This window comes from Argopecten irradians, chromosome 3 (assembly GCF_041381155.1).
Source record: "Argopecten irradians isolate NY chromosome 3, Ai_NY, whole genome shotgun sequence".
Taxonomy (NCBI): Eukaryota; Metazoa; Mollusca; class Bivalvia; order Pectinida; family Pectinidae; genus Argopecten; species Argopecten irradians.
Genome location: NC_091136.1, coordinates 23,111,641 through 23,130,027, shown reverse-complemented (window position 1 = coordinate 23,130,027; position 18,387 = coordinate 23,111,641). Strand labels below are relative to the sequence as shown.

At 40.7% G+C, this 18,387-nt stretch overlaps 1 protein-coding gene across 1 annotated transcript in view; it reads left to right on the top strand.

Moving 5' to 3' along the window:
• The window catches only part of LOC138319570 (SH3KBP1-binding protein 1-like), a 49,584-nt gene that overhangs the window by 6,437 nt on the left and 24,760 nt on the right, over positions 1-18,387 (top strand). The window contains exons 7-17 of the mRNA XM_069262722.1: positions 1,048-1,128; positions 1,676-1,790; positions 3,165-3,236; positions 3,682-3,818; positions 4,509-4,712; positions 5,627-5,728; positions 6,334-6,466; positions 6,789-6,982; positions 7,574-7,593; positions 13,908-13,995; positions 14,473-14,589. Of these exons, the coding sequence (XP_069118823.1) occupies positions 1,048-1,128; positions 1,676-1,790; positions 3,165-3,236; positions 3,682-3,818; positions 4,509-4,712; positions 5,627-5,728; positions 6,334-6,466; positions 6,789-6,982; positions 7,574-7,593; positions 13,908-13,995; positions 14,473-14,589 (1,263 nt within the window). The remainder of the gene's footprint in view (positions 1-1,047; positions 1,129-1,675; positions 1,791-3,164; positions 3,237-3,681; positions 3,819-4,508; positions 4,713-5,626; positions 5,729-6,333; positions 6,467-6,788; positions 6,983-7,573; positions 7,594-13,907; positions 13,996-14,472; positions 14,590-18,387) is intronic.

Here is an 18,387-nt window from a genome sequence, read left to right as displayed (position 1 = left end):
TGCATGGATTGTGACCAATTTGGCCACAAACATCCTTAGGAGAAGGTGAACAGAACTTGTATAAATTTTGGCTCTGAGCCCCTGGGGGCAGGAGGGGCGGAGCCCAATAGGGGAAATAAAGGTAAATCCTATAAATCACTACTAGTCATAGAGTTCTGCATGGATTGTAACCAAATTTGACCACAAACATTCTTTGGGGAAGGGGAACAGAACCTGTATAAATTTTGACTCTGACCCCCCGGGGGCAGGAGGGGCGGGGCCCAATATGGGAAATAAAGGTAAATCCTATAAATCGCTACTTGTCCTAGAGTTCTGCATGGATTGTGACCAAATTTGGCCACAAACATCCTTTGGAGAAGGGGAACAGAACTTTTATAAATTTTGGCTCTGACCCCCCGGGGGCAGGAGGGGCGGGGCCCAATAGGGGAAATAAAGGTAAATCCTATAAATCGCTACTAGTCATAGAATTCTGCATGGATTGTAACCAAATTTAGCAACAAACATTCTTTGGGGAAGGGGAACAGAACTTGTATAAATTTTGGCTCTGACCCCCCAGGGGCAGGAGGGGCGGGGCCCAATATGGGAAATAAAGGTAAATCCTATAAATCGCTACTTGTCCTAGAGTTCTGCATGGATTGTGACCAATTTGGCCACAAACATCCTTGGGAGAAGGGGAACAGAACTTGTATAAATTTTGGCTCTGACCCCCTGGGGGCAGGAGGGGCGGGGCCCAATAGGGGAAATAAAAGGTAAAATCCTATAAATCGCTACTAGTCATAGAGTTCTGCATGGATTATAACCAAATTTGGCCACAAACATCCTTGGGGGAAGGGGAACAGAGCTTGTATAAATTTTGGCTCTGACCCCCAGGGGGCAGGAATGGTGGGGCCCAAAAGGGGATTTAGAGGTAAATATTCAAATTTCTTCAGAAAATAAACAATGAACCTGTATCCAGAATATTACTTGGCAATTACAAACCAGGTGTGAGCGATACAGGCCCTCTGGGCCTCTTGTTCAATCTCTTTTGTTTGTTGATTTATTCTTTAGTGCGCAGACTTGGCCTGTGTGAAGATCTGGACCAAGCGTCGTGTGGGGACGTTCTGTTCCACGGATATCTCAGGCCTCCAAGTAAGTTTATCATCTTTAATAAGTCACGCACGTTAAATGCAATGCATAACCACTGAGGAGTTGATAAATTATTTTTTAGGCAAGAACATGCATCTAATAAGGTAAACACACTGCTGTAAGAGTGATTTGGGTAGTTATAGACAAAAAAAATTCATAACTTCACTGGCAAGGGCAATGGTTCAGCATACAAGACATCCGACCACTATGTGTAATGGCAGACAGTTAGCTAGTTTGAACATTTCACATACATTTCACTACAGTGGGCTTTTCTGGCATATCACAGTAAAACCAACTAATCCAATTTCTATTATAACTGGTTTGTTTCCGAAATATGTGCAAATTTTAATGTACTCTTAGACTGAATTGTCCCTTTAACTCATTCAGCCAAAAATGTGAAATGAAGTCTCCACAAAATTAAGTTGGTTTACAGTTGTAGACTTAGCATCTAGATTTTAAAGAGGTTAATGATTTCAATATTAAAAAATTCAAAGACCAACACCAAGCAAATCCATGTCATTCATAAGCATATTATTTATTGTTGTTGCAGATCCTCCTGTACCAGAGAAGCTGGACCGTCAACATTCCCAGTCTAGTATCAGTATGGATAGTGTAGGAAATCAGAGAGTATCAGACCCTACTGGTTCTTACAACACACATTCCAGGTACAGTCTGACCACATTCCCAGTCCTAGTATCAGTATGGATAGTGTAGGAAATCAGAGAGTATCTGGCCCTACTGGTTCTTACAACACACATTCCAGGTACAGTCTGACCACAGGGATATTAACAATCTCAGTCTAGTATCAGTAATGAGAGTATAGGAAATCAGAGAGTATCTGACCCTACTAGTTCTTACTATACACATTCCAGGTACAGTCTGACTAGACAATGTTTGTATTGCAAAGATATTGCAAAGTTATTATATCCAATAAGGAAGTTTAATGTCAGGTTTTTATATATATATATATATTTTTTTTTTCAAAACGCCTTCCATTTGTGGTCCCTGATCCGTCTGTGTGTCTTTATTTTTCCCTCCTTCCATCTACCGCTAATTCACAGACATTAGTTTTACAGAAGGGATCTGTTTTAAATTTCATATGTATGTTCCCTTATTTTTGTGCATATTGCAATTTTTTGGACTGATATGTCGACAAGAAAGTCCACAGACTCTGTCCCGGCCAGACATTCTGTATTTTTATATGTTACTGGGTATATATACAGGTCGTCCTAAGCAGACAGCCCCATCAGTCAGGTGAACAGTCCACAGACTCTGTCCTGGCCAGACATTCTGTGTTTTATATGTTACTGGGTATATATACAGGTCGTCCTCAGCAGACAGCCCCCATCAGTCAGATGAACAGTCCACGGACTCTATCCCGACCAGACATTCTCTGTTTTATATATGTTACTGGGTATATATACAGGTCGTCCTCAGCAGACAAACCCCCATCAGTCAGTTGAACAGACCACAGACTCTGTCCTGGCCAGAACATTCTGTGTTTTATATGTTACTACGTATATATACAGGTCGGCCTCAGCAGACAGCCCCATCAGTCAGTTGAACAGTCCACGGACTCTGTCCTGGCCAGACATTCTCTGTTTTATATGTTACTACGTATATATACAGGTCGGCCCTCAGCAGACAGCCCCCATCAGTCAGTTGAACAGTCCACGGACGCTGTCCTGGCAAGACATTCTCTGTTTTATATGTTACTGCGTAATATATACAGGTCAGCCTCAGCAGACAGCCCCCCCATCAGTCAGATGAACAGTCCACGGACTCTGTCCTGGCCCAGACATTCTGTATTTTATATGTTACAGGGTATATATACAGGTCGTCCTAAGCAGACAGCCCCCATCAGTCAGGTGAACAGTCCACGGACTCTATCCTGGCCAGACATTCTCTGTTTTATATGTTACTGGGTATATATACAGGTCGTCCTCAGTAGACAGCCCCCATCAGTCAGGTGAACAGTCCACGGACTCTGTCCTGGCCAGACATTCTCTGTTTTATATGTTACTGGGTATATATAACAGGTCGTCCTCAGCAGACAGCCCCCATCAGTCAGGTGAACAGTCCACGGACTCTGTCCTGGCCAGATATTCTGTGTTTTAATATGTTACTGGGTATATATATACAGGTCTGTCCTCAGCAGACAGCCCCCATCAGTCAGGTGAACAGTCCACGGACTCTGTCCTGGCCAGATATTCTGTGTTTTATATGTTACTGGGTATATATATACAGGTCGTCCTCAGTAGACAGCCCCCATCAGTCAGTTGAACAGTCCAAGGACTCTGTCCTGGCCAGACATTCTGTGTTTTATATGTTACTGGGTATATATACAGGTCGTCCTCAGCAGACAGCCCCCATCAGTCAGTTGAACAGTCCACAGACTCTGTCCTGGCCAGACATTCTCTGTTTTATATGTTACTGGGTATATATATACAGGTCGTCCTCAGCAGACAGCCCCCATCTGTCAGTTGAACAGTCCATGGACTTTGTCCTGGCCAGATATTCTGTGTTTTATGTTACTGGGTATATATATATATTCAGGTCGTCCTCAGTAGACAGCCCCCATCAGTCAGTTAAACAGTCCAAGGACTCTGTCCTGGCCAGGAGCATTCTGTGTTTTATTATGTTACTGGGCTATATATACAGGTCGTCCTCAGCAGACAGCCCCCATCAGTCAGGTTGAACAGTCCAAAGGACTCTGTCATGGCCAGACATTCTGTGTTTTCATATGTTACTGGGTATATATACAGGTCCGTCCTCATCAGACCAGCCCCCATCAGTCAGGTGAACAGTCCACGGACTCTGCCTGGCCCAGACATTCTGTGTTTTAACGTTACTGTGTATATTACAGGTCGTCCTCGCAACAACCCCATCATACAGTTGACCAGTCCCATGCCGACATTCTCTGTTTTATATGTTACTGGGTATATAAACAGGTCGATCCTCAGCTAGACATCCCCCCATGATTCAGGTGACCAGTCCATGGACTCTGTCCCGACCAGACATTCTGTATTTTATATGTTACTTGGGTTATATACAGGTCGTCTAGCAGAATCCCCCCTTGAGTCAGCGTGACCAAGTCAATCGGACTCTGTCCGACCAGAACATTCTGTTTCTTTAATGTTACTGGGTATTTTACTGAGGTAATATTTAAGGTCGTCCTCAGCCAGACAGCCCATCAGTCAGTCAGTTGAAAAGTCCACGGGACTCTGTCCTGGCCCATGACATTCTGTATTTTATATGTTACTGGGTATATATACAGGTCCGTCCTCAGCAGGACAGCCCCTCAGTCAGGTGAAACAGTCCATGTGACTCTGTCCTCGCCAGACATTTCTCTGTTTTTATATGTTATATGGGTTTATATACAGGTTGTCCTCAGCAGACAGCCGCCCTCATCAGTCAGGTGACCAGTCCTAAGGACTCCTGTCCGGCCAGACATTCTCTGTTTTCATATGTTACTGGGGTATATATACAGGTCTTGTCCTCAGCAGACAGCCCCCATCAGTCAAGTGAAACAGTCCACAGACTCTGTCCTGGGCAGCAGACATTCTCTGTTTCTAATATGTTACTGGGTACTATAATATTAGAGTCTAGCCTCAGCAGACATGCACCCCATCAAGTCAGGTGAACAGTCCACGGACTCTGTCCTGCCAGACATTCTGTATTTTATATGTTTACTGGGTATATATACAGGTCGTTCTTAGCAAGACAGCCCCCAATCAGTCAGTGAGTAGGAACAGTCCCAAGGACTCTGTACCTGCGCCTCAGACATTCTGTATTTTATATGTTACTGGGTATTTATACAGGTCGTCCTCAGCAGACAGCACCCATCAGTCTGCGTGAACAGTCCACAGGACTCTATCCGACCAGACATTCTGTGTTTTATATGTTAACTGGGATATATTGTATATTTATACAAGTCGTCCTCAGCAGACAGCCCCATCAGTCACGTGTGACCAGAAGTCCATGGACTAATGTCCTGGCATTTGAAATTTTGTGTTTTTATATGTTACTGGCGTATATACTGGGTATGTATACAGGTCCTCCTCAGCTGACAGCCGCCATCAGGGGGGGTTCAGTTTGAAACTGTCCCACGGATTTGCCCTGGACCGAATATTTTAGGGTTTTATGATGTTACTTGTATGTAGTATTATATTATATATACAAGTCGTCTCATCATACTCAGCCCCATTCAGTCAGGTGAAACAGTCCCACGGACTCTGTCCCTGGCCAGACATTCTGTGTTATATATAGTTACTCGGGTATATATACAGGCGGCTCAGCAGAACAGCCCCAATCAGTCAGAGGTGAACAGTCACGGACTCTGTCCTGCGCCAGACATTCTCGTTTTATATCTTTACTGGAGTATATATACGGTCGGACCTCAGCAGACAGACTGCCCATCAGTCAGCGTGAATCAGTCCACGGACTCTGTCCCCGGCCAGTACCATCTCTGTGTTTTATATGTTAACTGGTATATATACAGGTCCGGGGCCTCAGCAGTACCAGCCCCCATCAGTCACGAGTGAACATGTACCACGGGACTCTGTCCCGACCAGGACATTCTGTGTTTTATTTGTTTACTGGGGTAATATTTACAGGTCCGTCCTCAGCAGACAGACTCCCATCAGTCAGGTGAACAGTCCATGGACTTCTGTCCTGGCCAGACCATTCTCTGCGTTTTATTTATGTTACTGGGTATATATACAGATGGTCGGCCTCAGCAGACAGCCCCATCAGTCAGGTGAACAGTCCACGTGACACTGTCCCTACCAGACATTCCTGTGTTTTATATGTACTGGGTATATACACGGGTCGATCCTCTAGCAGAGCAGCTCCCATCAGTCAGGTGAACAGTCCATGGACTCTGTCCCTGGCCATACATTCTCATGTTTTATATGTTACTGGGTATATATACAGGTCGGCCTCAGCAGACAGCCCCCATCAGTCAGGTGAACAGTCCACGGACTCTGTCCCGACCAGACATTCTCTGTTTTATTATTTACTGGGTATATACAGGTCGTCCTCAGCAGACAGCTCCCTTTTCTATGCATCAGTCAGACATTCTCTGTTTTATATGTTACTGGGTATATATACAGGTCTGTCCTCACAGTACAGAATGTTACAGGTGAACAGATGAGGACTCCCTGGCCAGACATTCTCTGTTTTATATGTTACTGGGTATATATACAGGTCGTCCTCAGCAGACAGCCCCCATCAGTCAGGTGAACAGTCCACGGACTCTGTCCTGGCCAGACATTCTCTGTTTTATATGTTACTGGGTATATATACAGGTCGTCCTCAGCAGACAGCCCCCATCAGTCAGGTGAACAGTCCACGGACTCTGTCCTGGCCAGACATTCTGTGTTTTATATGTTACTGGGTATATATACAGGTCGTCCTCAGACAGACATGTGCCTGTCCTACAGTCAGGTGAACAGTCCATATGGACTCTGTCCCTGGCCAGAGTATTTCCACGTGTGGCCAGACATTCTGTTTTTATATGTTACTGGGGTTAATATAGGTCGTACTAGGAGGTCGTCCTCAGCAGACAGTCCCCCATATTCTCTGTCAGGTGAACAGTTATCACATGGAGGACTCTGTCCTGTAAGAATGTCTCTGTTTTATATGTTACTGGGTATATACAGGTGGAGTCCTCAGCAGACAGCCCCCAGTCAGTCAGGTGAACAGGAGGACTCTGTCTATGGCCAGAATTGTGTTTTATATGTTACTGGGTATATATACAGGTCGTCCTCAGCAGACAGCCCCCATCAGTCAGGTCAGTCCACGGACTCTGTCCTGGCCAACTATGTCCTGTGTATATTCAGCAGGCCCTATGGAGGTCTGTTTATATGTTATATGTTACTGGGTATATATACAGGTCGTCCTCAGCAGACAGCCCCCCATATGTCAGGTCCATATGGAGGTCTGTTATGTAAGAATGTATATATATACATGAGGTTTCAGGAGACAGCCCTGTTTTTGATACAGTATATGTGGCCAGAATGTATTTACTGTATATATACAGGTCGTCCTAAGACAAGCCCCCATAATAGTCAGGTAACAAAACTCACAGACATTCTTTTTTTAATTACTGTACATCGTGCAGGTCACCGTCCTCAAGAAGGTTTTCTATTACGGACTAGTCCTGGCCAGACATTTTAAAATGGTATATATACAGGTCGTTATCAAGAATGCCCCCATCGTCAGGTGAATGAGGTTATATGGAGGTCTGTCCCTGGCCAGACATTCTTATGTTTTATATGTTACTGGGTATATATACAAGTCCTCAGCAGTACATGTGACAAAACTAAGAGGTTAATGGAGGTCTGTGGCCGTACATGAGGTATATATACAGGTTGTTACAGCAAGTATGAAAGTTATTAATGCCAGAGAATGTCTGTATGAGTTTATATTTCTGTTATATCTACAGAAAATCAGTCATGTAAGAATGTACGTGATCTGTTATATGGATTCTCTGTTTTATGTTACTGAATGTACAGGTACGTCCTGAGGTTATATGGAGGTCTGTTAAGTGAATGTACCATGAGTTATACTTGTCTGTTGGCCAGACATGTCTCGTGATTTTATATAGGTCTGTTACTAAAGAATGTATCAATATATGGAGGTCGTAAGAATGTAGTGATGAGGTTAATGGCCCCTGTTAGTCAGGTGAACACAGTAAGGACTCTGTCCTGGATGAGGTTATATGGAGGTCTGTTATGTAAGAATGTACGTGATGAGGTTATATGGAGGTCTGTTATGTAAGAATGTACGTGATGAGGTTATATGGAGGTCTGTTATGTAAGAATGTACGTGATGAGGTTATATGGAGGTCTGTTAAGTAAGAATGTACGTGATGAGGTTATATGGAGGTCTGTTATGTAAGAATGTACGTGATGAGGTATATATGGAGGTCTGTTATGTAAGAATGTACGTGATGAGGTTATATGGAGGTCTGTTATGTAAGAATGTACGTGATGAGGTTATATGGAGGTCTGTTACAGTAAGAATGTACGTGATGAGGTTATATGGAGGTCTGTTATGTAAGAATGTACAGTGTGATGAGGTTATATGGAGGTCTGTTGATGTGTTGTGAAGAAGTGTAGGTGGTGAGGTTATATGGAGGTCTGTTTGAAAGTACGAATGTCTCGTGAGCTCTGCCGCAGGTTATGGACAGGTTCTATTGTTAAAGTAAGAATGATAGGTGATGAGGTTATATGGAAGGTGCTGTATAAGTGTAATGAATGTCTACGTGATGAGGTGTATATGGAGGTCTATTAAGTAAGAATGTACGTTGATGAAGGTTCATATGGAAGGTCTGTCTATGTAACGAATGTGTACGTGTTGAGGTTATATGGATGGGTCGTGTTTGAAGTCGCACAGAATGTTACAGTGACTGCAGGTTATATGTAGATGATCTTGATAAGATAAACGAAATGGTACGTGATCACCCATCGTACGGTTAATATGGAGGGTCTATGTTATGTATAGTATTGTACGTGCATAGAGGTGATATGAGACGAGTCGGACTAGTTAAGCTATGAGAAATGTTTATGATAAGAGTTATATTGAGAGTATGTTGAAGATATGGATATACTGGTGATGAGAGCTGTATGGGAGAGCTCCCTGGTAAGGTAACGAATATAAAGTGATTGCTGGTCCTATTATGGAGTGTCTGCTTAATGCCTAAGAAATATATGTGATAGAAGTTATCTTATGGAGGTCCCTGCGGATAAGTGTCAGAGCTAAGGAGTAATAGTTCGGTTGATTGAGGTTATATATGGAGTAGGTACTAGTTAAGTGATAGGAACGTAGGTGTGATGAGGATTTTATATATGGCAGATACTGTTAATATATGTAAGAATGTACGTGTAATGGGTTCCTAATTATGGAGGATGGGGTCTCATTAAGTAAGTGAAAGTGTATTATGGTATATAGGAGGTTGTCTAAGGTAGTAGAATGATACGTCTGATATAGGTTACTCTCATGTACGTCTGCTTAAGTCAGTACAGGTTAATTATGGTGGTACTATGGTGCTGCCAATGTAAGAATGTACGTGATTTGACGAGCTACAGATATGGACAGTCGTCATGATGTGGTTATGTGGATGGTCTCTGTGATTAAGTAAGATGTAGGTGATGAGGGTAGTTATGGAGGATCGGTCGCATGTCATAGCAATGTAGGTGATAAGGTGATATGGATAGGTACTTTTAAAGTGGCAAAATAGTACTGTGATGAGGTTGTATGGAGGTCTGTTAAGAATAAATGTACAGTGATGAGGTTATTATGGAAGTGTGCGTATTTATGTAAGATATGTTACATGATGGGGGTCTGTGGAGATCTGGTTGTTAGTAAGCAACTAGTAGGAGTGATAGTAGTATAATATGGAGGTCCTGTTAGATGTCAAGGAATGTGAGGTTGAGTGATGGTTTATAATGGAGGTCCTGTTAAGTAGAAGATGTAGGTGATGACGCTGCGCATATGGATGGTCTGTTAAGTATTAGGAATGTACGTGATGAGGTCTATGTTGGAGGTCTGTTTTGTGTAAAGATTGTACGTTGATTAGGTTATATGGGAGGTCTGTAAGTGTAAGGAAGTTATTGGTGTTGGAGGTTATTTTGGAGCGTCTGTTCAAGTAACCGAATGTAGGTGATGAGTTTATTATGGCGGTCTGTTATGCTCATAGAAAGTACGTAATGATGGTTATATGGAGGTCTGCTTATGTAAAGAATGTAGGTGATGAGGTTTATATGAGACGGCTCCTGTTATGTAAGAATGGACGTGATGAGGGTTTATATGGAGGTCTTTTATGTAAGAATGTACGTGATGAGGTTAGATATGGAGGTCTGTTGAAGTAAGAATGTACGTGATGAGGTTATATGGAGGTCTGTTAAGTAAGAATGTACGTGATGAGGTTTATATGGAGGTCTGTTATGTAAGAAATGTATGGATGAGGTTATATGGAGGTCTGTTATCGTAAGAATGTACGTGATGAGGTTTATATGGAGGTCTGTTATGTAAGAATGTACGTGATGAGGTTATATGGAGGTCTGTTATGTAAGAATGTAGTGTGATGTGAGGTTATATGGAGGTCTGTTAAGTAAGAATGTACGTGTTGAGGTTATATGGAGGTCTGTTATGTAAGAATGTAAGTGATGAGGTTATATGGAGGTCTGTTATGTAAGAATGTAGGTGATGAGGTTATATGGAGGTCTGTTAATGTAAGAATGTACGTGTTGATGAGGTTATATGGAGGTCTGTTATGTAAGAATGTAGGTGATGAGGTTATATGGAGGGTCTGTTATGTAAGAATGTAGTGATGAGGTTATATGGAGGTCTGTTATGTAAGAATGTACGTGATGAGGTTATATGGAGGTCTGTTATGTAAGAATGTAGGTGATGAGGTTATATGGAGGTCTGTTAAGTAAGAATGTACGTGATGTAGGTTATATGGAGGTCTGTTAATGTAAGAATGTACGTTGATGAGGTTATATGGAGGTCTGTTATGTAAGAATGTACGTTGATGAGGTTATATGGAGGTCTGTTATTGTAAGAATGTACGTGATGAGGTTATATGGAGGTCTGTTATGTAAGAATGTACGTGATGAGGTTATATGGAGGTCTGTTATGTAAGAATGTACGTGATGAGGTTATATGGAGGTCTGTTATGTAAGAATGTACGTGATGAGGTTATATGGAGGTCTGTTATGTAAGAATGTACGTGATGAGGTTATATGGAGGTCTGTTATGTAAGAATGTACGTGATGAGGTTATATGGAGGTCTGTTATGTAAGAATGTACGTGATGAGGTTATATGGGAGGTCTGTGTATGTAAGAATGTAGTTGATGAGTGTTATATGGAGGTCTGTTATGTAAGAATGTATGTTATACATCTGTGATGAGGTTACCATGTACGTGATGTGAGGTTTATATGGAGGTCTGTTATGTAAGATATGTAGGTGATGAGGTTCTATGGAGGTCTGTGTAAGTAAGAATGTACGTGATGAGGTTATATGGAGATCTGTTAATGTAAGAATGTACGTGATGAGGTTATATGGAGGTCTATGTAAGAATGTAGAAGGTTATGTTCGTGAATGTACAGTTATATGGAGGTCTGTTATGTAAGAATGTAGGTGATGAGGTTATATGGAGGTCTGTGTGTAAGAATGTACGTGATGAGGTTATATGGAGATCTGTTATGTAAGAATGTACGTGATGAGGTTATATGGAGGTCTGTTATGTAAGAATGTAGGTGATGGGTTATGAGATCGTTATTAAGGATAGGGTGATGAGGTTATATGTGTATGTAAGAATGTACAGGTGATGAGGTTATAGGTCTGTTATGTAAGAATGTACGTGATGAGGTTATATTACCTGTAATGTAGGTCTGATGAGGTTATATGGAGGACGTTAGTAAGAATGTTATATGAGGTATAGGTGGAGGTCTGTTATGTTATGTACGTGATGAGGTTAATGGAGGTCTGTTATGTAAGAATGTACTGTAAGTTATATGGAGGTCTGTTATGTAAGAATGTGATGAGGTTATATGGAGGTCTGTAAGTATGTGATGATGGAGGTGTCGTGTAGATAGGTTATATGGAGGTCTGTTATGTAAGAATGTACGTGATGAGGTTATATGGAGGTCTGTTATTGTAAGAATGTAAGTGATGAGGTTATATGGATGTAAGAATGTACAGGTGATGAGGTTATATGAGGTCTGTTATGTAAGAATGTACGTGAGGTTATATGGAGGTCTGTTCTAATTATGTAAGAATGTAGGTGATGATATGTTATATGGATCTGTCTATTAGAGTAAGAATATACTGTGATGAGGTTAAATGGAGGTCTGTTAATGTAAGAATGTAGGTGATGAGGTTATATGGAGGTCTTTAATGTAAGAATGTAGGTTTTGAGTTTATGTCTCAAGGTCTGTTATGAATGTGTGATGATTCCCAAATTTTTTATGGAGGTCTGTTGCCAGTAAGAATGTTGCAAAAGGTGATATGTTTATGGAGGTCTGTTATTTTACGTGCATAGTTATTGTGTGAGAATAAAATGTACGTGATGAAATATTATGGAGGTCTGTTTATGTAAGAATGTAGGTCCATGGTTATGGGAGGTCTGTTATTTATCAAGAATGTACGTCCAAACCAAGACAATTATATGGAGGTCCATTGTTATGTAAGAATGTACTGACGGGTCGAGAGTGAGATATCATTAAAATTAGCTGTTAGGAAATTTACTATGTTAAGGTGACTTGAGGGCATTATAACATTCTCAAGGTAATTACTGATAAGTAAGAAGGTGTAGTGATGATGTTATATGGAGATTCCCTGTTCTTTATTGGAAGTAGCTTGTTGTATCTGATGTTCATATCTCAATCAGGAAAGGTATCGGTTATTTTTTGATGAGGTATGTGAACGCATGGAGGTATAATTAATGTTAAGTAAGAATGTACGTGATGAGGTTATATGGTATCAACAGGTCTGTTATGTAGAGATTCACATACGTGATGAGGTTATATGGAGAATCTTTATGTAAGAATGTATGTGATGAGGTTATATGGAGTCTGTTATGTAAGAATGTACGTGAGCTTGAGGTTCATGGAGGTCTGTTATGTAAGAATGTACCTGATGTAAGTTAATGAGTTTTATACCTCGTTAACATTTCCTGAGGTTAATGGAATTACTGTCATGAGTTCTGAGTATTATAACCAAATTTGGCCAGTAAAATATATTTGGTTATTGTGGTTAAGATAATGTACTTTAATTACTGTAATGTAGGTGTATTTAATGTTTTTGGATTCTTACCCCAAGGGGAAGAATGGTGATGAGGGAAATATGGAGGTAAAGGCAGTTTTAAATTGTATGTTGCACAATAGTAGAGATGTACGAGTTAGGGTTGTAATTTTTGCTCACCTAGTCTTTGGCCAGAATGTACGTGATGAGGTTATATGGAGTTGTTTAATTTGGATGAATTTTACTATATAAGGGGCAGAGTAGGGAAAGGTACAGTTATGTAACTGGCATGTACCATTCCTTTATATGGAGTCTGTTCCCAGAATGGGATGAAGAAACATCCTAGGGAGGTAAATGTTATTAAATCGCTACTAGTTTAGAGAGTTCTGCCTGGATTACAACCAGCGGAATGAGTGATGGGTTAGAATATGGAGGAAATTATTTGTTATGTCATAGAGTTCTATTATTACAAAAGAGTGAATTCCCAATGATCCCCTGGAGCGGAAAGAGTGGGGCCCAATATGGAAATTATAGAGTTGAATCTTTAAATTCCTTCAGAAAATAAGCAATGATCCTGTATTCAGAACATTACTTGGCATTACAAACCAGGTGAGCGATACAGGCCCTCTGGGCCTCTTGTTTGAAATAGTTGAATCCCTTGATGGACATTTTTAGTCTTGTTCATTTGTATTGAATTTTAATTATTAAAAATTTGAACATGACCTGCTTGAACGTTTTAAGAAATGCGCAGTGCATCGGGGAAAAAATGTCCAAAGTGAAGTACGAAAAATGTGAAGGAGGACCCTTTTTTCTTTCAAATGTGCATTTTTAGAACATCTCAGTCGCCAAAATGGGGGGGGGCAAAAAGGCATGTTTGCCCCCCGTGCCCAAATACTTCCTACGCCCTGCATTTTTAGTTTTTGGTACCCAAAGGAATGTAACATGTATCTGTACACTATGTACTAGTAAGGTCATTCACTTCAATAATAAAGTATTATTATTGTTATGTTGCTGTTATGTTTACAGATCCAGGATGTGATTCCAATCTCTAGTTATGACACGGCTGGTTCCTTCCTCTTGCTTGGCTGTGAAAATGGATCCATTTACTACATAGGTAGCCACTTTTGTGGTATAGACAGTATACGACTGATCTCAGTCACCAAGTATAACAAAGTTTTTTTGTTTTGGTTCTAACGAAGGAAGTCAGCTGCCATTATTCAATTATTTTGAGCAAGCTATGGTTCTTTGGTCAAAGTGTTTTTTCCCCAATGGAGCATCTACTACATCCAAAGATTGTAGATTTGTTTAGGAGTATAACTAATAAATAAAGGAATATGTAAACAAAAGGAAGTGTACATCCATGCATAGAAATATTCTATTAAGAAGCTGGGTTCTTAATAAAATCTAATGATATTTCTGCATAAATGTTCTATAACAATGAGATATAAAGAGGAAAAAAGATGGTTTGATTACTCTGTTCATGTTTGTATATTGATGAAATCTTTAAAGATTACTCTGTTCATGTTTGTATATTGATGAAATCTTTACAGATTGCTGTGTACATGTTTGTATATTGATGAAATCTTTACAGATATGCAGAAGTTCCCACTGCGTATGAAGGATAATGACCTACTGGTCACAGAGCTGTACCGGGACCCTGCCAATGATATGGTCACAGCACTTAGTGTATATCTCACCCCAAAAACAAGTAAGATGCACACTTAAAACTGTTTTGAATATCTAGGCTAAGTTTCATCAACATTCCATTAAAATTCTTCATAGGAAAGCATTACAGAAATGGTAACGAGAGTTTCTTCAGTTAAGAATCCACTGCTACTGAAATTCAAGTGGCTTATTAGAATGATGTTCATGTTAACATTGTTGGACCAATATATACATAAAAATTGATAACTAATAGGTTCCATAATGTTGTTACTTTGTTTCATATGTAAAATAAGATTTGTTTAACATTTCGGCTGCGATGGCTTCAGTTTTCAACCTAATTGCACTATAAAATAAAAATAGCCAATTTGTATTCTACTTTCTTATTTCAGCTGCAACTACATTGTTCATATTTAAAATGCAATAAAACCTTTAAAATGGAAGTGTAATTGATTAAACGTGATGATGGTCACTATAAAATAGAATGTCCAAAACTTGTGAACTACAACACTACCAAAATACACTACCTCGACATGTGGGATAAAAATATTGTTGCTAGATTTAAATTACAAGTCACTTTCCTTAACAGTGAATTGATTCACAGATCAAGTACATAAGACGAGAACTTTGTAGTTCTAATGTTATTACTAGGTATAAAAATGTGTCTTACATGAGGAACATTTTATCAATGCTGGAAAAATTAAATGACTACTGTATTACCAATACAGAGTAAAACTACTTGTTTTATTCTGTGTAATTTAATTTAATTTTCTAAACCAGATGTCAATGTGACCAGTATATTTTGCCATTGTAGCCAGGTTTCTGGAATACACAGGTTTTACTTTCCATAAATTAAAGTGATAAGGGAAATGTAATACAAATAGGCCAGATAACACAAGGATCCTAATTAGACAAGGACCAGTTTGGACAAGTTATACTGATTAAACCTGATTAAACCGGTACATGACCAAAATTTGCATTGAAAAGTGGGGAATTTGGATTATTTCAACAGTGATCAAGCTCTGAAACATCTAAATGCCAGTGGGAGTGGCTTTCATGTTATACTGATATAGTTCTAGTTTCCTTTTGCTGTAATGATTTTCTATGAAGAAGTTAAGGAATTTTGATAAAATTCAGGCCAGATGTACATATTGTTTATCTTGCTGATTTTTATGTGTTAACATGTGTGTTTTTTTTTTGCTCAAACTTTATAGTTGCATGTAGATTACTTGTTTTTTATCTGAGTTCTCCTTCACAGTCCCTGCTATGTGTTACATGGTTGGTATCACTTGTCATCAGCTGAGGTCATTTTGAAGTCACCTCATAGTAACTTATGGCTCACACCATTTTCAGAATCAAAGCCATATGTGCTCATAGACAAAACAAAATCTGAAATTTATTAAGCTTTGCCAGGATGAGATAAAAATAAGGGGAGATAATAGAGATCTCATCCTTCTGATTAAGGATTTCCTAGATATAGTAGAAAGTGAAGCTCTAGCTCTCCATCACTCAATACAATCTATCAAGTAATATATCTTTGGTCAGTGCTTGGATAGGTGGGGCACTTTGTACACCCTTGTGTTGTGTGAATAGAAAGACACTTTGTACACCCTTGTGTTGTGTGAATAGGTGGGACACTTTGTACACCATTGTGTTGTGTGAATAGGTGGGACACTTTGTACACCATTGTGTTGTGTGAATAGGTGGGACACTTTCTACACCATTGTGTGTTGTGTGTATAGGTGGGACACTTTCTACACCATTGTGTTGTGTGAATAGGTGGGACACTTTGTACACCCTTGTGTTGTGTGAATAGGTGGGACACTTTGTACACCCTTGTGTTGTGTGAATAGGAGGGACACTTTGTACACCCTTGTGTTGTGTGAATAGGTGGGACACTTTGTACACCCTTGTGTTGTGTGAATAGGTGGGACACTTTTACACCTTGTACACCCTTGTGTTGTGTGAATAGGTGGGACTTTGTACACCTTGTGTTGTGTGAATAGGGGGACACTTTGTACACCCTTGTGTTGTGTGAATAGGTGGGACACTTTGTACACCCTTGTGTTGTGTGAATAGGTGGGACACTTTGTACACCTTGTGTTGTGTGAATAGGTGGGACACTTTGTACACCATTGTGTTGTGTGAATAGGTGGGACACTTTGTACACCCTTGTGTTGTGTGAATAGGTGGGATACTTTGTACACCCTTGTGTTGTGTGAATAGGAGGGACACTTTGTACACCCTTGTGTTGTGTGAATAGGTGGGACACTTTGTACACCCTTGTGTTGTGTGAATAGGTGGGACACTTTGTACACCCTTGTGTTGTGTGAATAGGTGGGACACTTTGTACACCCTTGTGTTGTGTGAATAGGTGGGACACTTTGTACACCATTGTGTTGTGTGAATAGGTGGGGACACTTTGTACACCCTTGTGTTGTGTGAATAGGTGGGACACTTTGTACACCCTTGTGTTGTGTGAATAGGTGGGACACTTTGTACACCATTGTGTTGTGTGAATAGGTGGGACACTTTGTACACCCTTGTGTTGTGTGAATAGGTGGGACACTTTGTACACCCTTGTGTTGTGTGAATAGGTGGGACACTTTGTACACCCTTGTGTTGTGTGAATAGGTGGGACACTTTGTACACCATTGTGTTGTGTGAATAGGTGGGACACTTTGTACACCCTTGTGTTGTGTGAATAGGTGGGACACTTTGTACACCCTTGTGTTGTGTGAATAGGTGGGACACTTTGTACACCCTTGTGTTGTGTGAATAGGTGGGACACTTTGTACACCCTTGTGTTGTGTGAATAGGTGGGACACTTTGTACACCATTGTGTTGTGTGAATAGGTGGGACACTTTGTACACCCTTGTGTTGTGTGAATAGGTGGGACACTTTGTACACCCTTGTGTTGTGTGAATAGGTGGGATAAACTTTGTACACCATTGTGTTGTGTGAATAGGTGGGACACTTTGTACACCATTGTGTTGTGTGAATAGGTGGGACACTTTGTACACCCTTGTGTTGTGTGAATAGGTGGGACACTTTGTACACCCTTGTGTTGTGTGAATAGGTGGGACACTTTGTACACCCTTGTGTTGTGTGAATAGGTGGGACACTTTGTACACCCTTGTGTTGTGTGAATAGGTGGGACACTTTGTACACCCTTGTGTTGTGTGAATAGGTGGGACACTTTGTACACCCTTGTGTTGTGTGAATAGGTGGGACACTTTGTACACCCTTGTGTTGTGTGAATAGGTGGGACACTTTGTACACCCTTGTGTTGTGTGAATAGGTGGGACACTTTGTACACCCTTGTGTTGTGTGAATAGGAGGGACACTTTGTACACCCTTGTGTTGTGTGAATAGGTGGGACACTTTGTACACCCTTGTGTTGTGTGAATAGGTGGGACACTTTGTACACCCTTGTGTTGTGTGAATAGGTGGGACACTTTGTACACCCTTGTGTTGTGTGAATAGGTGGGACACTTTGTACACCCTTGTGTTGTGTGAATAGGTGGGACACTTTGTACACCCTTGTGTTGTGTGAATAGGTGGGACACTTTGTACACCCTTGTGTTGTGTGTAATAGGTGGGACACTTTGTACACCCTTGTGTTGTGTGAATAGGTGGGACACTTTGTACACCCTTGTGTTGTGTGAATAGGAGGGACACTTTGTACACCCTTGTGTTGTGTGAATAGGTGGGACACTTTGTACACCCTTGTGTTGTGTGAATAGGTGGGACACTTTCTACACCATTGTGTTGTGTGAATAGGTGGGACACTTTCTACACCATTGTGTTGTGTGAATAGGTGGGACACTTTGTACACCCTTG